The sequence below is a fragment of the Adelges cooleyi genome, unplaced genomic scaffold, assembly GCF_023614345.1.
Source record: "Adelges cooleyi isolate 19-005CV unplaced genomic scaffold, UGA_ACOO_1.1 ACOO_flye_CR_arks_rails_tigmint_CR_PRNA_574, whole genome shotgun sequence".
NCBI classification, from domain to species: Eukaryota; Metazoa; Arthropoda; class Insecta; order Hemiptera; family Adelgidae; genus Adelges; species Adelges cooleyi.
The window spans coordinates 559,110-583,033 of NW_026096268.1; the positions used below are offsets into that span (position 1 = coordinate 559,110).

Consider the following 23,924-nt stretch of genomic DNA (forward strand, 5'->3'; position numbering starts at 1 on the left):
GGCACGTTTTTTTTTTTTTTTACCGTGTATCGTCTGGGAGAGTGTGTGTGTGTTTTTTTCAACAATACCCCCATATTATTATAACACTTTACTTTTTTTCCTTTTTTAACCGTTCAGAGGTCCGGTGGTTGTCTTCGGGTATTTTCCGAATAATATCGTATATTGAATAGCAGTCTCCGCCGACGACACATACGAACCATGTGTGTGCTGTAATCGTCGCGGACCGCGGTGTGCCGCATAACAATACCCGTTCGTTAAGTCCCCAAAGAGCGATTGTCGTCCGCCAAACGCGCTGTATTATACTACCTACCCAGGTAATAGTAGGAACTGTATAATATGTATGTATGCAAGAAACAGTTTAAAGTAAAAAAAAAAAAAATGTACAATAATGTATACAGGTACTTAATTTTTTTAATTACCGTGTAAAATAATATAATATACACAACGCGACATTGTATAATATCAGCTATTATTATTCTATATCATAACCCTAATTGTGTTTTATTTTATTTTCCAGGTAAGAAACTCGTGGTGGCAGTACGATCAGTGTCCGGCGGTAAATAATAAATCATATATTTGAATAAATTGGCAATGACTATATAATTCAGGGGAGCTATTTGAATCGACGCGCAACTCGGGATTGCGTTTTCCACCTGATAAGTTTTGGTTTTTATAGTAATATTTCAAAATTGGTCGTGTGCCAGAGACGGCTGATCGTCGTAGTAATAAAAAATTGAATCAAAAACGCCCCTAACCCCTTTGGTCTTTGTCAAATTAACGAAATTAGAGCACTGATCAATAATGTATATATATAAAGATAGTAATTATCATTATAACTATATTGTCACGTGCACCACGTGGACTGAGCAATAGCAATTTCCGTCACCGGTTACTCCTTCACTTCTACTCGTCGTTAGTATTATTATGATTTTTTAATTATTTTTATTGGGTCGAAGAATTCGAAAACAGCGCTTTTTTTTTTATTTCACTGTTATAGTTATGCGTACGCGACACTTTTGTCGGTTATTTTCGCTCATGGCCACCGCACAATTCGTGTAAGCGTTCTATTTATAGTTTCTGCTATTGTTTTTCAAAACCGTTCCAGTTTGTATGATTTTTTTTTTTTCACCACTTTAGATTAGTCATAATTTTTGCTCGGTATTTCAATATATATATATACACATTAATAAGTATTATGTCCACCGTCTTAATCGTTGATAAACGCTGGCACGACAACCGCGGTAAAACGCCATCATAATATATAAGCTACACGATATTGTATATTAAATATTAGTATTCTTTTTATTATTATTATTATTATTATTTATTGTATGCCCACCGTCGGCGGATTACCAGACGCACAAACAACACCTTTTAAGTAAAAAAAAAACAAATATATAGCACACATGTGTCTTTGGCGATTCTGATTGTCGCTTTACCTATATATTGCAATACGAACCGGGTATATATACCACGTTTATAATTAGGGCGGTAACGATTTAAACGTTACCATAATTATTAATGTTGGAATGCAACAAAGGGACGGTTAACGAGACGACTATTATCATAAGTCGATGGTATGCACACACACACATACACTGCGCTTTTACGCCATCCGTGACTCACAGACTCCCACTCGAGTCTGTGTGTGTGTTTACATAATAATGTTTTATTGTAATTCGACGACAGACCCTTAATGATTAAAAACATTATGTTGGGTATTACTATTCTTCCGGCATCGGTTGTGCAATAAAACATTTTTTTTTTTTTAAAAGGTGTATACACTACCGACCCGACCGACCGGCTTACCTGTACTAAACTTAAATAAAAGGGTATTAAAACACCTTACGCGTATTATAACATTTATATATATGTATATATATATATTGTGTGTGTGTGTGTATTTTATTATTATTATAATTCATCAAAACCCATTTCGGTCGTGCCGGAAGAACAAACACACACCCGTCGGAGGTGGCGAGGGCGGCAGGAAGACGAGACCGGTTGTCTTATTTTTTCATTCTCTCTTCCTTTACCTTACCTTTACCTATACTTAATGGTATGGCGATTCGAAAAAAAAAAAAAAATAAATAACATAACGTTATTATGGTAATAACGCGCGCGCGTTTTGACGTATTAACGAGTTGTCTCGACGGTCATAATATTTATTATTTTCCTCATATTAAACTGTTAAAGGTTAATATATATATATATGCATAGTAGGATACTACCGCGACCGTACGGTAATTATCGGGCACATCGGCTCACGGCCATTTTTTTTTTTTTTGCCGCCAACACTTTACCATTGCTAATGTATAATATAATATATATATAATATTATAGCGCTGCGATATGGCGTACCTGTGCAATATTTAAGAACTTGACACACGTGCCGCCGACACCGGATCGAATTTCTCGTGGCCGATATTCGTCGAGTCGGTGTCTTACCGACAATGTTTGGTATATAGGTATAGGGCCGAAGGGTTGTGGACTGTTTCTGCGGTTGGGTACTTGGTTAAGTGTGTTGGCAAATATCTAAATTAAAAAAATTGAATTTTATTCTTCTCCATAATAGCAATACGATTTTTACAAGGTCAATCAGTTTGGGGTTTTTCGTCGAGTGAAGACTCTTTTTGTCTACATCGATGGCACGAGTGCATAATTTTTCTCGTTGAGAAACTCTGATGTAATATTATCATTTCAGTCGTTATTGTCATATTTTGCGCTATCACAACTATTATTTTATACCGATAATAATTGATTTGTCTTTCTCATTATTCAGTGTTCACCGAAAACACAGAAAACATAACGTGTAATACAAAAAAAAAAAAATTACCAAGTTTCGATTTATAGCGAGATAAATGTCACAAACTCAAAAGCGGTACTTTGGTGGCAAAACCGTTTGTAGGTAATTTCGACTTAATATTTCGAGCGTGTTCGTTAACGTGCAAACACACTGAAAACGTACAATCTATTTTAATGTACGTTTAGGCTAACAACCTAGTAGTCGTCAATGGCTGTTAAATGAACGGTGTTTATTTCGGAATTATCTTTGTAGGCGCGGTCGAGAAAAATTGTAAAAACATAATTTTCATATTTTCTACGAGAGATAATATCACTCATAGAAAATAATAATACGTCTTGTATTATTTTTTATAGAAGTACATATATATTAATATTGTACCCGGCCGGCCGGTCTATGCGGGTGCGGGTGATGGTCGTGTGCCGGTACACGGTTAATACGGCGTGCACGGTAATTTCGGGCGGTCCGCCCGGCCCACACTGCGGAGCGGGGGGAAACGCGCCGGTTGCCCGTGGTCTTGTATAGCTTCTCATATTCCGGCGCTGGCTCATCGACGTCGCGTACCGGCCGGTCATGTGTTTCAGTACGTGGTGAAGACTCACGTCGGGTGCTCGAAGCGAACGTAGTAGTATATTAATTGTTTTTTCAAAATTTTTTTTTTTTTTACACGTTAGTGAATATAAGAAGAAAAAAGTCGTCTACGAATTACCAAGTTATTGTCATTAAAAAAAATATTATCATAGTTGTCGACGACGGGATATTTTTCGGTGTGTGTTTGTTTGATTTTTTTTTTTTTTTTTTGAATTTTTCGTGACATTTTTTATCGCGGTAACAAAAAAACAAAAAAAAAAATTTTTAAAAAAAAATTACCGAAAATTGTCGTACGTCGTACGTCGAAAACCGCGAAAAAATTATGAATAATTTCTCAAGGAAAAAATAACATATAATTGTTACGACCGCCACAGTGCGCGATACCGATCGAGTGGTGCCGACATTGTACTTGTACGCACACGAGTAGTAGATTAGCAGTGCGAAAATTTCGAATCGTTTTTTTTTTTTTTTGCGCCGAGATAAACATAGATTTTTTTTTTTTTTGTCGTTATTCGTGCGAATCCGACACGAGTGCAATTTTTGGTTTCCTCTGCTCGCGTGTGCCGCCCAACACGACCACGATGATCAGTGAAATCGAACCTAAGCCGTTGGACTTGCGGGTGAAATGCGAGCCGGCCGACGAGGCGACCAACTCGGAGTCGGACGACGCCGAAGACATCAAGCCCATCTACAAGGGTTACAAGAAATGCATTATCAAACAGTTCCGTAAGTCGCCCAAATAAAAAACCAAACCGATGCGCTGCGCCATTTAAAACCATATTATTATTATTATTCGTGTACCGGAAACCGTCGTTGCTAACCTGCCGTCCCATCTGGGGCGGCGAGGGCGTCTTATTTTATTTGGCCGGCGAAAATAAAGGATAAAAATGCGAAATTCCGCGTGTTTTTGTCCGGAGAAAGGCGAACCTGTTGTCCTCGTAAAGTGGGTCAACCGCCGGCGCGCACCCTTGTCGGATTATTGTGCGAAATCATTTCCTACGCATCTGCCTCTTTCTTCTTTTGTTCGCAATCTCCTTTTTGTGTACTTTTTCCACAGAAAAAAAAAAACACACCTTTTTCTCTCCCCCATTCCGTCGTCGTCATCCCGTTCTCGTTTTTACCCCATCGTCGCGGTTTTTAAAGAGAATTCTCACAAAGATTTAATGTTCGCCTCGCGGCCCGTTGTACCTCCCCGATGCACGTTTTCGCACGTCGTCTTCGCGCATACTACAGTGCATTACAATAATTATTACAATTTTTATGAAAATTGGACGGTTGCCAAATGGCGAACAGTGTTGTTTCCGAATAGAAACTATACCTACAGTCAAACGCGTCGTCGTGCGGGTTGTGACGTCAGAAGGGTTTATCGAACCCGGCAAAAACAATTTAAAAAATGAAAAGATGTACTACACATATTTTTTTATGCATAAACAAATCGTATGAAAAACAAATATCATTTCCGTCCACCAAGAATTATCGTTAGTTGTACAGAAATAGTGAAAGTACGCGGAGAGGCAGGCTGTTATGGAGGAGGAGGAGGAGGCAGCGGCGGTGGCGGTGGCGGAGGTGTAACGAGGAGCAGTGGCGACGGCGGCGGCGGCGGCGGGCGGAGAGAAATCGCTGTGGCTGCGGCTGCGGCCTTGAACGGACGGGCGGGCGGGTGGGCGCGCGTGAAAGTTCACGGCCAGTGCGTTCGGCCCGGCGTCTTCGTGTCCGTCCAGGAAGTGTTGAACGACGCCGCCGTATGTCCCGGAAATGGGTCATGAGCGCCCTCTTCTTCTTCTTCTTCTTCTTTCTTTATTCCACCGCACGTACGTGCGGCGGGCTTATCCGACGTGACGCGTGTTTTTTTCATACGCGAGTAGTTGTTACTTTGTTGTCCGTGTTTTCGTTCCTTTATAATAATAATAATTATATATTGTTATTGTCCGTTTCCGGGAGTCCGATGCTTAATGCCGGTTGACGGTGGCGATCGAATTGTCGCCGAGAACAATAATTGTTCGCTGTTTAAGATGGATCTGAGAAAAATGCGCATTTATTTGGCAGAATAACTTAACTAACCGCACGCTCGTTGATCGCCGGGGTTTAAACGCCGAGTAATTTCTTTTATGAAAATTACACAACTGTCGACAGCTGTTAAGTAACGCGTGTCTATGCGTCATCTCGGCCGCGCGGTAGTACGTTGGTTTTTGCACAGGTTAAAAATACTATAGCGTAGTGCATTCGAACGGTTTTGCGGGCGGAAAATCGTTACGCCGTAATATATTTTGTATAATATATATATATATATATTAGCCGACGGGAAATGAATAAAACAATAATAATTATTATTTATATGTATGTAATTATATATTATATAGTCGAAATATGTATATTTGTAACGCGCGTACATCACACCGGATAAGTGCATTGTGTACGGTCGGATGTCAAAAGGGCTTCGGAAACGCCGCTTACATTGAAACTCGTGCTTTTGGCAAGGCGAAATAACGGGCGGGACGAGCGGGCAACGCGCGTTTGACGGCGGAGGAGACCTTTGCGGCGGGGCAGGAAGAGCAGAAACGTACGGCTCGTGGCAAACGTGAAAGTCCCACCTCTACCCTACTCTCTGCCCTTCCCCGCCTTGTCAGCGGCCGTCGCACTCGCATAGGCGGCGGCGGCTTGGGTAGCGCCCGCTAGGCGCCCGTTTTGCGCCTCCCCTACTCCGCCCTCCCCTGCTCGCCCGTCTGCCTTGTGTGTTGTATAACACTACACATGTATTGAGATCGATCACACGGGCGCGTCTGTATCCACCCCGCCGCCGCCGTACTTACAGTACACGGTCAAGGGGAAGTGGGTGGGTGGGTGATCGAGGGGAGGGTAGCCTAAAACATTTTGCCGACATTGACGTCACACGTGCCGTTCATTTTTCCACATAGACGTCCCTGCACTTCTTCCTTTTCTGCCAAACTTGACCGATTAATTTTTTCGTTTTCGATGCTAATAATGGTCGTTATATTTTACAGTGTAACAAGGTTGTAATAATATTAAAATTAAAATAATAATAATAATTATTATTATTATAATTTACTACATTTACATTCAATTGGTTTAATATACCGGCGCGCCGTTTTCACTTTTGGTCCCGTTTTCGGAAGACCGGTCTTTCATCGGGTTAGATACTTTTCGGATTGGTTACAATATTAAATTGTACTCAATGATAAACCTATATAGGCGACATGTAAGCACCGGTTGAATATAAGCGACGGCGGCGGGGTAAGCGTGCGCCACCGGTAGAGTCAGCTGTGTATCGATTGCCGGCCGGCGAAAAACGCAAACGCGCTCCCGCGCCGCCCAACCACTCGTCCCCGGACTGCCGGGGTTCTAGGGGCGCGACGGGCAATGCCTCCGTCTGCTTCGGCGGGACGTTTGACCCGCCGGCTGCCACCGCCACCGCCGCTTACCGCTAATGTAGGGCGAGGGCGGCCCGTAGCCTTGAGACTAGCGTCTGCCGCCGCGCCGACAGCCCCCGGTGCCCGCCCGACACCCACGCCTGGGCCGCCGAGTGAAAGTCCTCCCGGCCGTCGTATCGCACGTGCCGCTCGAACATGTATATAATAATATATGCGTGCATTGCGAAACGCTCGCCGGCGTATGACCCCGTCGCGGTGAGGTACGATCGCGTCGGACGCGACACGTCAACGCGAATCCTCCCGCGTACGCCGCCTGATTATTTATGCGGCCAAATCCGTCGAAGATTATATAAGAATCAAAAAAAATATATATATATATAACCGAAAAAAACAAACAAAATGTTAAAACAACAACGGCGACATAATATTATACATATAACGACGATATTGTAATCGGTCGCTGTTCGCGGTTTGCGTCCCGTGTCGCAACGACACGAAATAATATAATCGATCCGCCGGTGTCTACAAGAATCGCGATAATGTTATGCAACCGTCACTCCGGGTCTGTTTGTCGAGCTGATTAAAAAAAAAACAAAATTGAAAAAATAGCAATTGGGTTATCTACAGACGACGCGTTGTGCGCATGCGCGTTTGTCAGGACGACGTTACGTAAAAAATGCCGTTCTTGCGGTCCATAAAATGAACGTGTTAGTAATTCTGTGAGTTTCACCCCACAAATATAATAATATCAAGCGGTAAATAATTTACACGAACGTCCGCCTATAATGTAACGTTAATAATGTTATTGCTCCCCGAGCGAGACGTTATCCTTTTCAACTTCAAGGCCGCCGCCGCCGCCTTTAAGACACGTTTATTATATTGCCTCGGTCCCGAAAACCGCAAAGGTCTATCTCTCTCTCAAAATAATATTGTTATGTGGGTCACACGACAATTGGTCTCACATCCCTTTTCTTTATTTAATTTTTTTTCCCTTTTTCTGTCACATTTCTTCTCGGCCATTTATTTATTGTCTCATCAAACGCTCGTTTGTTCCGGACAATTTAACCTAACCGCTTGTGTTAAACCGATCCTCCACACACACACACACACACACATGCAACGTGATTTAACCCTTTTCAACGTTCTTCGTGTACGGCTCGTGACCCAATTTCCGAGACAACAACAGTTGGTCACGGTGTTTTTTTTTTTGTTTTCTTTTTTCTGTGTACTCTCGGGCCCGTTCCTTTTTTTTTTTTGGTCGTCTAAGGGTTTGACCCAGTTCCCTGGGCCTATCCACCCGCACGTTTATTTTCGGTAAACGTCTTCCCGTGGTCGCCGTATGCACCCGGTGCCAAAAAAAAAAATAAAAAAAATACCATTATACAAAACACACTGACCCCATTTTCGAAATAACAAAAAAAAACAAATTCAATCGCCCACGGCTTTCCGCGCCCTAGAGACGGTTTTTTTTTCCGCCGTATTTTTTTCCTTTCTACACTTCAACTCTCGAGGAAACAATACACAATACGCCCAAGGCTAAATACTATGATAATAATAATCGTATTACGATAGGGTTATTATAGCTGTTTATCCGTAATAGCCATCTTGTACAGTCACATCACAGTGTACACAACAGAAGTCGACCGCTAATGGCAATAGCCGCAATAAGACTTTTTATTATTATTTTTATCTCTTTGTTTGACTGCGTTATTTAGTAAGATACGCTTGTTGTGTGATTATTTGTCATTATATAAAATATACATAGATAAATAATTTTGCCCACCAGTTTCGTATCAAGATAATGTTGAAAACTCTTTAAAACAACGTATTGGTAAATTATTGTATTGGATTAATTCCATTTTTTTTTTTATTTCTACACTTTTGGCGTTTAGCGCAATTTAAGAATATTGTATTATATATTTGACGCCCACGCGCGTGGGTCGTCTTGTGTAAGTATGCCAGTAGAGCGAAATTGTGTGTAAAAAAAAAAAGAGAAATAAGGAAGAAGCGTATGTATATGTATATAAATATAAATAATATTGAAAGTGGATTCGTTTTCTAACAACCGCCGTACCGGAACAAACGCAAGGCGGAATTCGCGGTCGCCGTCACTTTCTTCGTTCCGGATTCCGCAAACGATAATGAAAACAAAAAAAAAAACACTCACACACATACGCAACTCTTCCATACATAAGCGCTTATAAATATTCACGTTGCATACGAGAAAAAGGTTTTTTTTTTTTTTTATATTTTATTTCTCGAACAACGTCTTCGTAGCGCATATTATCTTCTTGAGATCACCAAACGTCGCTCGATCCGAGTATATAAAATAATAATATGGCTTTTAGCCGAGAAGGTATTGTTGTCTATTATATACACCTACCCACACATCATAATATTATCTGCAAGAGTCGTGCGATGGCATTGATACGGCGACTTAATAATTTAGCACCGTACACCGTAACCCTTTTGTTCTTGTTTACCGAGTGGTGGGTGCAGGTATACAACCCCTTCGGAGGGTGTAAGGTGTTAGCGCGACGTTTGCGGATGACAATCATTCTGTTTTTGAATACGCGTCACGATTGCGGGGGAGAGAATAATATAATAATATATACAATAACGATATATTATGCGCGCGTGCAAAGCGTTTTACTCGTACGATAATCATATTTTACTTTAAGACGATGATGACGATGATTATTATACACGACAAGCATCTGAGGGAAGCAGGTGAAAAAGTGGGTCAAGGAGACGATGTGGCAACCGCGCGCCTCAACCCACTTTCCCTTCCGGTGCCGTATCTGCCGCCGGTCAGCGGTTGTACCTATAATGATATATACTTATGTGTGTGTGTGTGTGTGTACTCTCAAGTACGCTCGCAGGTTCTTGCCCGCTGAAACGATTCGCTTTCGTTGACGGCGCTCGACTCGACTATAATAATAGTGTACCTACTGCATTAACAGCAGCACAGCTGATGCGCACTATTGATATCACATCTCGTATTGTTTTCGCAGGTAACGAAAAGGACGAGAACATCGACTTCCTCGATCAACTCCGGATACCGGGCGGAACTGCTGTAGGAAATCCGGCACCGGCTTCCGACCATATGCCGCCCAGGCAACAACAGTTGTCGTTCGCCTTGCCCCACGGTTTCCACCATCACGCCGGTTAGTATACTATATAGCAATATTGTCGTTTAAGAATAGCAATAGTATGATGACGACGACGAGTGATATCCTCCGGGCACAATCCCGGGGATGACCCACAAAACAAACGTTAAACAATAATAATATAGCGATTTAATTAATCATATTATTATTATTATCATTGGCCTCCGCCACCAGTGTGTGTATAAATTCGACGGTCGGCGTGTTTACATTTCACCTCCTCCGGGTTAGGACTTTCTATTGTTTACATACGGTTGTCGACTCGACTTGTGTACAAGATAATATGTATTATATATATATATATACAAATGCCGAGAACAGACCGGAAGAACCGGCCGGGCTCGCTGCGCCGTTCGAAAGTCCCGGCGGTTTCACTCGGTTCCGCCACCGCACCGCCGCCGATTGTAATTGATAAATTAATTAACCAACTCTTAACAAAAATATGTTACACCCAAAGGCACGCGTTCGGGCTTGTGTGAAAATTGAAAACCGTTTGTATATCAGCCGTTTTTTAGTTCCCAGACGGAATCTCTCCCCTATTGTATTATTATATGTCGAAGCATCCGCGGGGTTTATCCGATATTTTTTTACACGTGTACATAACGGCAATAAATAATCATTTTTTATTATTTTTATTTTTTTTTTACAACGCGATCATTACAATAAAAAAAGATTCGGCGGCCGCTGGTCATCGCATCGATGGGAAACGTCGGTTACAATATGCCACGGCGGTGGACAGCGGTCAAACCCGTTCGACCGCCGGACGTTGGTCAGTGTGTATCGATGAGGGCTGTAATAGGTATAGGTACACGTTTATAAGTTCTTCCCTTAAGTCGTCGTTGTACGTATGTACACTTACCCCGTGGCTAGTGCGTGACGGCCGTGGTCATCGCCACCGTTTTTTTGGTACACGGTTTGCACATCCCCGTCCGGGTAGTAAAAAATATACAATAAAAAACAACCGGTATGCCGCGTTACCGGTTTTCCTCCCTCTCGGTATGTGTCCGGCGAGGCTCCTAAAGTCCTATACACACACAGCGTTGCGTATATGTAAAACTTAGAAAAAAATTAATTTATAAAAAAAAGCGGACACTGAAAAAACGCACATAGAAAATATTAACAGTATAACGATGTTTTCGAAGTATTTGTTTGGCCACGGACAGTTAAAAACATTTATACTATTTTCTTTTTTGTGCGCTATGGGACCGGGTACATTTTTTTTTTTTTACGTATGATAACTCAACTTTATGACTAGGTTTATTTGAGTTGCGGTAATACACGTACATTATGTATTATAGTTACACAGACGCTGGTTAATGGTTCGGTATCCAACATTTGTTAGTATGCCTATCGCTCTCACACGGTTATATGGTGGTACGGGGGTACCTATATAGCTTTGGCTTGCAAGACATAATTTCAATACGTTTTTTTTCATCGGGTTGACCAATTGCTCGTATTATAATCGCATTAACGTTCTTCCGCCGTTTGTAAGGATTCCAACGGCTGGTTTGTCCAGGCAGGCAGGCAGGCAGCCGCCGCCGCCGCGGTGGTCGGTTGAGAGCCGGTCAAGCGACCTTTGACATAACGGACGAAAATACAATAATTTGTTTTATTATTTAATGCACACCGATTTTTTTTTGTTCACTATAGCCGTTCAACTGCGTTCGGTAAAAGACGTCGCCGACCGTATAAGGTGCATGGGAAAGGTCAACGGTCCCCCTGGCCCCCTTCCCCCCCCCCGGGCTCTTGCAGTGACCGATGGTCAGTCCGCTTGACCACCGTCGCCGCCGCCGCCGCCGCCGTTTGGATCTCGCAAAAAACAGGTTCCCGTTCGTTGTAAATTGTATATTATACTTGAACGCGCATCCCTTCGATCGATATAGACTCGTGTCTATGTGTGTGTGTGTGTGTGTGTACTATACTATACTATACTATAATATAATATGATTATTATTGTGTAACGCGTTAACGGCGTACGACGGCCTCAGAATATTATAGAAAAACGTTATTATATTATCGGGTATTACATTGTGTGTGTGTGTGTCCAAGGCGAATCGCAGACGGCAAAACGCGTTTTTTTCCAACCGTTTTTATACCATTAAATCGGAAACCGAATTGTGTCATTGCCGCCGCGCATAGACCGCCGTTATTATTATACCTCGGCGCGCATATCGTAAAAATCGGATAAAACAATGTAACTTAAACGACCGCCGAGAACCTCCAAAATTCCAATGCGAAGAAATCCCGCGGCGAGGAATTTTTTCTAAAAAAAAAAAACAGAACGAGCCGTCTTATTAAAAGGTTTTGTCCCAGCAAAAAAAAAATACCTCGGACACGGTTTTCAGGAGTGAAAAAATGTGTGGGCGAATTCCCGGAACCGGATACCGGTATTGTTTATGGAAATGACCCGTGACTGTACGCGACCCGAGCATGGGTGTATCTTATTATACATGCAAGATGACGTTTAAAAAAAAAAAAAAAAAATGAGAGATAAAGAGACTTGCAACCCGCGTATTAGCCGGGGCGGACATCGGTTTGATTAATCAGATTTACAAATAGGTACTGCCGTTTCGTTGACAAATTTCCGCGTGTTCCAACTTTGTTTTATGAGAACAATTTTTTATCGTTAACGTTTTTTTTTTAATCGACTATATTACATTATAATACGGCAACGTGGTAAAGGCTCGCTTGCGCATTTATCTATTTGCCAAAAGTAGTTTTGTGATTTACATATTTTTAAACCCGCAATTAAAAAAAAACACACATTTGGTTTTTGCATATGGCAAATTTGTTTTATTGTTATCAAGTTTGTTCGGGTTCGGTTTTTTGACGTTTTGTTTACTCAACGTGTTTCCTGTGCGCAGAGCTCTCTCGCGGTTTTTTGGCAATTTCCACTGTTTATACACAAACGCACGCGAGTCCAAAACGGTGTGAAAACAACACAGCAGATCCCCAGTAGCAAACGGTTAATGCGTGACTTCGGGAAAAAAAAAAGCCACTCCGCCTCGCAATTTAATATTATACGTATACCGAAAAATTCAATAGATATAGGATTTCCGATGAAAAGGATTGTTATTACTTATTATTATATATGGAAACATCTGTGCTGGCTGGCGCGGCCGCGGAGGAGTATATATGTAGGTATACTACACCCCTTGAGTATGGAGGTATACTTGCATTGTCCGGTTGTTTTTGCAAAAACCCTATAGTGTGTGCACACATAACCCCATCGCGGATTGCGCATCTGACGGCGGGGCTCGTGCTGCAGACGATTGCCATTATATTAATATACAACACGGTGCTGCATATTATCATATAAGTGTATACATACCGCGTGCTTAATCCTTTATCGTCGTGTCCATTGTGCTCGAGCCATACTTGGGTGAAATTGCGCAAAACCCAAACGACACGCGCCCGCCATCGCCACCGGTTTTCCACAAAAGTGTCAAAAATAAAACCCTTTTCCACAAAAGCGTTCGATAATAATTGCGTCAACCCTTTGGTGAAAAGGGTGAAAATGCCCAAAAAATCAAATAGGGGACGTGCCCGACAGGTGTGTGTGTGTGTGTATGTATTGAGATTCAGCTGTGCGCAGTGCCGGCGAAGGGTTTTATTATTATTATTATTGCACAACAACCGCTTTTTGGGGGACAAACACATATTGTGCAGAGAAAAGGAAGACGGGCGTGCCGACCGATGGGGGGGTTCTCCGGGAAACGGGAACAATGGAAATAGTCTGTACTCGCACCCTTTTTTTTTTTGGGTTAAAATTCCGCTTTTTCTGCAAAAAAAAAAAATATATATATATATAAGTAATAATATAAAATACAAATAAATTTTAATGTCTTTCCGCGGAAAATAAAAGAGTTGCATCTGCCTCACCTTTATTGGCTTTATTCTCCCTTTTTTTTTTTTTTTGCAATAATCCCAAGGATTACACCTTTTAGCGTATATTCCATCCGCGGGGAAAGGTCGGAAACGGTTTTTTATTTTTCGATATATTTTTTTTTAATTTCTCCTAGTTTCGGTGTACGTTATTTTTTTCGCTCCTTTCCGGAATGCCGGCGGTGGTGCGTTTATTATAAAAATAACCGAAGCCGGCGGACCGATGAAGCGGCTGCGGTAGTCACCGGCGGAGAGAAACTCCCAAGGTCTCGGGGTCAGTGAATTTACGCTCGCCGAACCGGTTTTGCCTTCGGAGACTCCTTCGGTGAGTACTGTGTGTGTGTGTGTGTGTGTATAATATATATATATATATATATATGTGTATGCATGCATGTAAGTATGGCGATGGCGAAGAAGCAGAAGGAGAAGAAGCAGAAGAGGCGTCGTAGTGATCGTCTGCCCGTATGCTGGCTTCTTCCTGCTTTTGTTCCTAACGGTCGGCCCCCGTGTCTATAAAATAATGTATATATATACTGCACGAAACGCACCGAGCACTTTTTTTTTCTTCCCGGTTTTCACTGTTCGTATAATTATCAACGGTGTTTTTTTTTTCTTTCGTTTGTTTGATCTGTCTTTATAGGCTTGTATCCGCGGATATTATCATAACAACAACACATGCGTTATTATGACTTGACCGAAGGCAATAAATATAACGCGACCACCCCTCGACGGACGGACGACCGGCCGATTAACAAGGGGCTGTCCAGGTCCGTCTGATGACTAATGACCGCGAGTGAAACGCCATAGCGTCTAGGCCCGGTGCTGACGGACTCTGACGCGGTGTGATTTACACCTGTTTAGGTTTTTTACATCAGAATTTGCATCAGAATGGACAATGCACTTTGGACGCCCTTAAGCTGCCCTTAAGCTTATGGGAAGTCACCGCTGACCGTTGTCCGTCGATGGCCGGACGACTCGCGGGTAATTAATCACGAACGGCGCATCACACCCGTTTCCGGGCTTACTTGTTCAACGGTCAAAGTCTTGTCTGCTGTTCACACGGATCGGCGGCCGTGACGATAATAATATTAAAAAAAAAAAAAAAATACATAACAATATAATATTACACACTGCCAACGGTTTTCCAAACGAACCGTCGACGGTGCTTTTTGGCGACAACATCATATTATTATTATGTTGGGTATTATAACACATCAAAACAACGCACGACGTTCGGTCGTTGTACTCGAAGAGCTAAATAAAAATCATGTTTAAAACAGAATCAATATTGTCGATCGCGCGTGCCACCGACGTAGGTATGTATTATACAATATTCGAAATGTGTACAACAATATTGTACGGTTTTGTTTGTTTTACTATAAATACACACGTGGTATAGCGTCGACATTGTTTACGAGCACGGAGAAAATTCCGAACTACCGAACGGTAAATTTCGTGGCCGAACAAGTTTTAAATTACAAAATATTACAGTAACGAACGTTTTGGCGTTTTGTCAATGAAACATAATATAACATGTATCGACGATACGGGAATATTTGGGAACCGCCGTCACTCGTCGTCGTCGTCGTATAGGGAATTTTTTTTTGAAAATTAATTGGGAAAAATTAAGCATTATAATAATAATATGTACACCACCGTCCGATCGCGGTTGCTGCCGGTGCTCGCGCGGGTTTCCGCCCGGACGTGTTTTGCATATTTTTTATTATAATAATTTGAGTACAATGTGTTCACGTTTTTTGTTTCGCATCTGATAATATTTAACATTTTTACCGTCTCGGTGTGTTTGCAGGTTCTTTGCCGCCCAGTCCCGCCGACTCTGGCGTGTCCGACGTCGACAGCAGCAGCAGCGGGCACACGTCTACCGACACCGAACTCAGAGCCCGGCTTCAACCGCACCAGTATCACCACCAAGGTCAGATTGGTTTTCAATTATCAACCGTCTAGTTGCAGTAGTGTATAGAATAAATCGAGTTTATGACTATTGTGTCGACGAATGTATAAGATTAAAAGTGGTCGACGGGGCTCGAACGAAAGCTCGCGTGTGCATGTTTGGTTAGGCTTTGTTTTGTACTGCAACTAGGCGGAACACGTATTCGCCATGGCATTTCCATTGGAATTATGTTTCTAACGGTCGTTCGTCGCTGTTTTTCTTGGCTATTTCAGTGTCTTCTTGCGGCCGTCGCACCAGTCCGGACCCGGCCCTCAACGGCGCCCAATGCCACCAACAACAGCAACAGCACCACCAGCAGCAGCAGCAGCAGCAGCAACACCACCAACAGGACCTGTTCTCCAGGATATACGGGGCGCCTCCCACGGGAGCTTACCACCCGAATCCCGCTCCTTCGTCGTCGCCGCCCAAACATCCGTTGTTCATGCGACAACCAAACCGTGAGTAGTTTTCTCAACGGTATAATTTTTCTTTTCCATTCCTGTTTGGATATACAATATTATTATTATTGTTATTTTTTTTTTTTTTTTTGTACCACCGACGCGGCAGTTGTATAACACCGTCGTCCTGGTTTGCGCGGTGACCATGGTGGTGGTAAACGGTTGGCACGCTATAAGTAAGAGTTGCACGCGCGTCGAGCGTGGGCGGGGGAGGGGGAGGCAGTGCGGTTGGTCAGTAATAATAATATTGTCGAGTGGCCGTTTTGGCACGAGACTACCGTAAAGGAGTAGTAAAAAAAAAAAATTCTTTAGTATTCGAGATTGAGTGAAAAAAAAAAATCCGCGGCGGGAACAATCCACAATGTATTAATACAATGTGCATATTATTACAGTATATGTGTCTGCTGTATGTGTGTGTGTGTGTGTGTGGAAAAAAGCGGAGACTGCCGCGATGAAAACGAGTTTGCCAGTGTTGCCAACGATAAGCTCGTTTTTTTTTTTTTTTTCGCGGAAAGGGAGACTCGGATTCGGTCACGTGATCGTTGGGTGCGGCCGAGTTGTAATAATAATTGTAATAATACATTCAATAATGATGGCGCTTGTGTTAATAACGACCTGTATATTATTGTAATGTACAATAATATAACAACAATAACAATATTATATTATTCATTATTGAGTAGCGCACATGGGTCGATAGTATACGCATAGATCTAGTACGGTCGTGGTGCCAGAGCGGACCAGAGAGAGAGAGAGAGAGCAATGACATACTAACACTTCAAGGTTAACTCTCACTAGACCGGCAAAAAAAAATATATAATAAAACAATTCTATTCGATTATTATCTTACGGTTTTAAACGTAACATTATACTTGTACAATAATAATATTAATTTCGCGCTTGTTGTACACGACCTTTAACGAGTAAACTCGAACCGATAACGCAATAGCCAATAATTGTATATTCTATTAAAATAGTAATAAATAATAAACGTTTAAATATAATAATATGTATTATAAATATTAATATAGTAATATTATTTCTAACGGTACGCATAATAATGTATTACGATGAAATCGAAACGTTTCGATGTTCAGCGAGCGAATGATAATCGTAATTAAATGTTTCTTTATTTTTTTTTTTTTTACAACGATACGGATTAGTCAAATAAAAAATATAAAAAATCAGCACTTAAAACGCGTCCAGGAAGTGTTGCGCGGGCAAAAGGTCGTCGCCGACGCAGACGCGGTGTAACGGCTTCGGTTGTAACCGATAACGACGCTTGTTCGGGTTAGATAAGGAGAATAATATAAAAAAAAAAAAAAACAACAATGCAATTATTATTAACAAGGACAATGTGCGTGTAGACCATAAGAAAAGTTTGTTGCAATACATTACTATTTCGTACACTGTAAAATCGTCGGCTAGCGTCGCCGCCAATTGGCGGTTTTTTCGCCAAAGGATAACACATAAAAGCAAAAATCACTCTCAACTCGGTGTGTGCCGCCGGTTAAGATTGCGCAACCGACGGCGGCGACGCTTGTATTACAATAATAATATTATTCTGTCATCCCGTCACGTGTCCGCCTCGCCTCCTGGTCGTGTCCCGAAGCGAAGGTCGGTCGACGGCGACGGCAGCAATACCACCAACAAGAGTGTGTCTTCGCAATAAAAAAAATAACGTAAAACGCACACACACACACACGAGGAGTACTAAAAAATTCCGTTCCGTCAAAAGAGATAACCCGCCTCGTGTTTTTTTCTTTTTGTCTGTGAACACTTCCGCGTTGGATTTTTTTATTATTTTATATTCTCGACGTGATTTTTTTCCCCATCGTTATTGTAAATAATACATCATAGTGGTACTATACGGCCGGGATATGCTTACGATATTATTTTTTTCTACGTTTGCTTCTTATTATAATATACAAAATGACTCTCGTACGAATTTCCCTCCGCGTTCTCGTCGTGGCCGGCACCGACTCGCGTATCGTTTTGACGGTTTTCGGATTTGTGTAAATAATTGTTCGGTCGACGGTAATAATAATTATCAGACGTGACGTAGTTTTTACCGTATATTTCCTTATCGCGGTTCCAACTGTTTATCGTTTTTTAATTTTTTTCCATATAAATACATTATTTTTTTTGTTATCGTCAAGTTTATTACCGTATTCTATTTCATTTTTCTGCGTAACACTGTCGCGCCAAAACTCAAGTATTGTACTATAATAATTTAATTAGGAGTACGTTTTACATGTAGATTATACAGTATAATATGTACACACGCTTGTTCGCGTGTGTGTGTGTGTGTAAACGATACAACGTGTACTTGCCGGCGAGTACAATGTGCTTTTGGCGCAAAACTTGGCAACCGCACGGACACGGTTTATCCGGTTAATGTTTTTTATATTTTTTCGCACGAGCATTCCGACCCGAGTGAAAAAGTCGTTGGTTTGGGTTCGCGTGTGCCGACTCGGTCGGTATGCGCGCAAAGTCCGAAAATAGACCCAAGTCGGTCCACATATTTAGACCGCCGTCGAGGCGGCGAAACGCGGAAGAAACGACAACAAGACGTCTTGTCTACGCGTTTCTAAAAAAAAATGGTTGTTCTTCACTTCAGTGTAATAATCTGTCCGGCTTATCTGTTTCTGGGAATTCGTTCGGGTTAGGTTTTTTAATTACGATTATTAATTATTGTCAGTCACAGTGTGTGTGTGTGTGTGTATGTGATGGGAACGCGCGTGTACAAGACACCGCCAGATAAAATGGCCGGCGCAAGTTCAAGGCGAACCGTTTCAAGTTTCGACTTCTTTTTCTCTTCTTGCGCGGTACTTTCATACTCGTCGGCCTACCAGACTTTTCTTTAATCGTTACCGCGTTTTGACGCCAGAGTGTTGTCGCCGTCGCCGACACCTACTTTTCACATTGTGTGTTATTATACAACGGCGAAAGACTGGTTGTAGATTTTTTTTTCTTTTTTTCGATTACGACCGACATCGTTATGTCATTTTGTAGACACCGCCTGCCCGCGTCCAGTGTCCTTTTAAGGACCTCTCGCCGACGCGCCTCGAGCCACCCGAAGATGAAATACAAAACGTTTTGGCGCTTATGCTGTTTGCTGGCCGTACCGAATGTTGATGGTTTTTCTATACTATTATTGCGGACGATCCAGTCGATCGTCGTTGGAGAACAACCTCGTTTGTTCAACGCAAGATCTCGTTCTCATTCTCAGAGATAGCGTCCTCGGCTATCGCATAACGTGGCACTCGACTTGATTTCTTCGTTTGCCTTCCCGTCTGTCGTTCTTCGTATAATCTTTTTCGCACACACTTGCCCGTTGGTCTGTTGTATAATCCACTTCTGTGTATGCAAATATTAATTATGTAAAAAAGAATTAATACAATAATGATGCAAGTCATCTTGTTTGGGACTGAGTATATATATATATATACGTAGCTAGATTAGAACAATTCATTTTGACAAAAAAAAAAAAAAAAACTGTTGTATTGACCCATATTTTTGTTTTTGCAATAGATCCATACGGCGGCGTCACCGGTTACCCGTCAGCCACCGGCTACGGCTCAGTGAGCCCGACCGCGGCCGGTCACTTCGCCATGCCGCCCTGCCCGTCGGCCACGGCGCTGTCCACCTCGGCGGCGGCGGCCCGCGGATCCGTCATACAAGCGGCGGCGGTCAACTGTTACCAACCGAACGCGGCCAACCTGAACGACCTGTACTACATGGATTTCGGAGCGCCGACGGCGGCCGCGGCCGCGGCTGCGGCGGCCATGTACCACCAGAAGGCCAAGAAGAAGGCCAAGAAGCAGTACAACCAGAGGTCGACCGGGCTGAGCCCGTCGTTGTGCGGCAACGGCGTGCCGCAGACAGGCTGCCCGCCCACCGGTACCGGTCCGAAGAGGAAGAGCCGAGAAGGTTCCACTACTTACCTGTGGGAGTTCCTGTTGAAATTGTTGCAGAACTCTGACTACTGTCCGAGGTTCATAAAATGGTTGAACAGGGAAAAGGGCGTGTTCAAGTTGGTCGACTCCAAGGCTGTGTCCAAACTGTGGGGAGAACACAAGAACAAACCTGACATGAACTACGAAACGATGGGCCGAGCTCTTAGGTAAAAACTAGTGATTTACACAAAATTAATACATTTTATTGCTCATCTACATTAAGCTATGTTGCTATCTTATCGTGGATCCAAGCATTACAAACGGTAGTGGATGCTAATAATATTATGTTACTCGTAACTCGTGGGCCTGAAATAAATTCCGTTTGTCTTCTGTCTAGACGCCATTAAATAATAATTAATTAAAAGACACGGCCATATTTGTTTTATCATAAAACCACATTTTTTTTTTTTTTAATTTATTCGCTTAAATTAAGAAATATATATCCCCTTCCCTACGCGCTCGATTGGTACACAATCACAATATTTTTCAATATACCGGGCGATGTTGTAAACAAGTCGGTTGTTTTGTACTCAAATGGTAAACGAGATTCGTTAACGCGGTAATTATAATACCGCGTTTAGATGTATATAATTATTACAATATAATATATGCACCAATAAACCGCGTCATAACGCGTTGTGCAATACACACGTCCACGCGTTTATAAATGTATTTAGTGAAAACAAAAATGCACGTTTAAATTAGGTGCATAACACCTGATTTCTTGGTGTGTGGCGTCCGTGCGCGTTGTAATCGTTTCGTTTAATTAAATTAATTATTATTTTTTTTTTTTTTACGGCAACCGATCGTTTCTGATATAATATATATTTTTTATTATATTATTATTGCATTGCGTCGAATAACAAAAAAAAAAACCGTCCAAAGTCCCGCCGACGTCTCTGGTTGATGAAAACAACAGAATAATACAATATAAATGCGGCCGTCTTATTCTTTGGGTACATTTCATTTGTGCAATTTTTAGAGACTAATAACGTGTTGTTTTTTTTTTTTTTTTTTTTTGTAGGTATTATTACCAGAGAGGAATATTGGCCAAAGTCGACGGCCAGAGATTGGTGTACCAATTCGTGGACGTTCCTAAGGATATCGTGGAGATCGATTGCTCCGGGGCTTGAGTGACTCGAGTCCTTTTCGCCCACCCGAGTCACCTCTCATTGTCTTTCTCTCGGTCGTCCTGTAGAAAAGAACGCCCCTCCCCCCCCCCCTCGGCACCACCGCGGCCAATTGAAGAAACGCTCATCTTTACCACGTTGCGTTTTATCTTTTATACATAAACATTTCATACGTTGTAGTATATTCATAATAAACGTGTAACGCGTTCGTTTGTTAATATAAAAATTGTTTAAAAAAATAGACTAGCGTACATCGTACAAACGACAACGATGACAACGACAACGACCAATGTAGTAATTTATATTAAGCTATATATATATATATATATATTATATACGAAAATATTCGAATATTTAATAATTTATTTATAGTATTAAAATCCACGACGATAATAGCAATAATAGCAATAATAACGGTGATTACGCTTAGAACAGCAAACTAAATGTATTTCAATCTCTGGGATTACATACAACCCGGACAAATACGTAAGAATTGAAGTAAGTCATTATTATTATTATTATTATTGCTATGATCGTCGTAATAATTATTTTCATCGTCATCATCTCATCACTTTCATTATGTTATTTTCACCATAGTCGTCTGTGCGTGAGTGTGTTTGTTGTGTGTGTGTGTGTGTGTGTTTTATGTACTTATGCGTGTAAAGACTGACAATAATAATTGATTCGAATGGTTTTTTTTTTTTTTTTTACATTTTTATTTTGTATACATTGTTTACAACGGATACAAAAAAAAAAATGAAAAACAAAAAAAAACGACGAAAATAATATTTATAATAATATAATATATTTTACTCGATGGTTATTGTTAGTTTGACCGATCTCTACGTTTTTAGTGTGTAAAAATAATTTATAAAATAAAAATACAAATCTCGAAATGTGTACAAACTATTGTTTTTTTTTTTTTTTTTTTAATATATTTATAAATGTAATATTATATTATCGTAGTATTCTCTTTTGATTTTAATATATTATTATTGAAAGCGACGATTCGAAACAAAAAATTAGATAATTATTATATAAAATATACTATAGTGTAATATATTATTATTATTATTATTATTATTATATTATATAAAATATTTATGTATAGTTGTTTTTACCATTTTTTATTATAAAATTATTATTATTATTATTTTTTGTTTGTTTCGGGAACGCGTTTTTCTCTCAATTTGTTTGTTTTTTTTTTTTTTAACTATTATTATTTATTAAGTCAACGAAAAAGTCCCCAATTTTTGTACATAACCATATTTTATAAGTTTAGCCCGTACGGTATAAATATATAATTATATTATTTTTATTTCATTATTATAATTATTTTTATTTTACGTTGGTGTAAGATTTTTTTTTTAATAATTCTTATTTTTAAAAAAAAATATGTATACATATTGATTTTCTGTAAACATTTTTCTGCAACTATTTTTGTATGCTTTCTTTTACGGAGTTAAAACAAACTTTGTTTATTATTTTTTTATTTTTATTTTTTTCATTATCAGTTTCTTTTTTAAAGTAATTTTAAGGTTTAATGTCGTCGGCTGAATAAACATATAGATAGGCACGTAAGACCGACGGCCACGCGGTACAAAACGAAAATAAAAATTTACAATACATTTATTACCTATAAACAAAAAAAACCGAATACGTTTACCAAAACTGCGCGACAACTTATTATTAATATTTATTAAATAATTAAAACCAAATGAGTAACGCGTATGGCTCACTAGACATTTAAAAAAAATATTTATATTTGACGTTGATGGAAAAAAAAATGAATAAAGCTCAAACTTATTCTAAAGAATAATCAAACGAAAACTACGACGAAATAAAAAAAAAACCATTATATTTTCTACGATAAGTAAAAAAAAAAAAAAAAAATAGTACATTTAGCAAATTCGACAAATTAATTATTTATATATTATATTACATTGTAATAATGCAAATATTATTAATTATATTAACTGTGTTTATGCCTCCTCCTATGGGTATATTTATATCTGCGGTTTGAGGCCGACCCGAGCCGATGCGTCACGATCGAGCCAAAATTGTGTATACTTAGACGGTCAGGATTTCTTTTTGGGAATTATCGTGTAGACAGTGTGTACGTTTCTTATACACACACACACACACCAATGTCTGCCCGGTAGTCCTTGTAAACAGAACGGATGACCCGTGGACTCGGTTATGTCTTTTGTCGCAGATATGTTTTTTCGAATAGACAATTGTGTCGGTATATATATATAAAGTATTGCTCAAGAAAACAAGGTTGATTTTAAATGATTTAAATTTTTATTGTAATTTTTTTTTTTTTTTTACCAAATTTGCTCGAGTCTCAATTATTATTATTAATAAATTACCTACTACTATAAAAAAAATGAGAAATCATACGATTTATTTTGTATCGCGGTCCAAAACAAAAAGCGCTATTACTAAAAATACCGTGTATTCGCCATCGCTTTCTGTGTATTGTTACTTTTTGTTTTTCCGGGAGTAAAAAATCGAAGAAAAACGAAAATGTATTTTGTTCGTTAACGTTACACCGGCTAACCTAACCTAGCTGTATACAAAGCGTGTAT

At 40.4% G+C, this 23,924-nt stretch overlaps 1 protein-coding gene across 1 annotated transcript in view; it reads left to right on the top strand.

Annotated features, from left to right (window-relative positions):
• The window catches only part of LOC126843827 (ecdysone-induced protein 74EF-like), a 96,175-nt gene extending 73,923 nt beyond the window's left edge, over positions 1–22,252 (top strand). The window contains exons 7-11 of the mRNA XM_050581637.1: positions 9,798–9,950; positions 15,646–15,768; positions 16,020–16,244; positions 19,779–20,370; positions 21,228–22,252. Coding sequence (XP_050437594.1) covers positions 9,798–9,950; positions 15,646–15,768; positions 16,020–16,244; positions 19,779–20,370; positions 21,228–21,336 — 1,202 coding nt within the window. The 3' untranslated portion in view covers positions 21,337–22,252. The remainder of the gene's footprint in view (positions 1–9,797; positions 9,951–15,645; positions 15,769–16,019; positions 16,245–19,778; positions 20,371–21,227) is intronic.
• Positions 22,253–23,924: the final 1,672 nt, after the last annotated feature.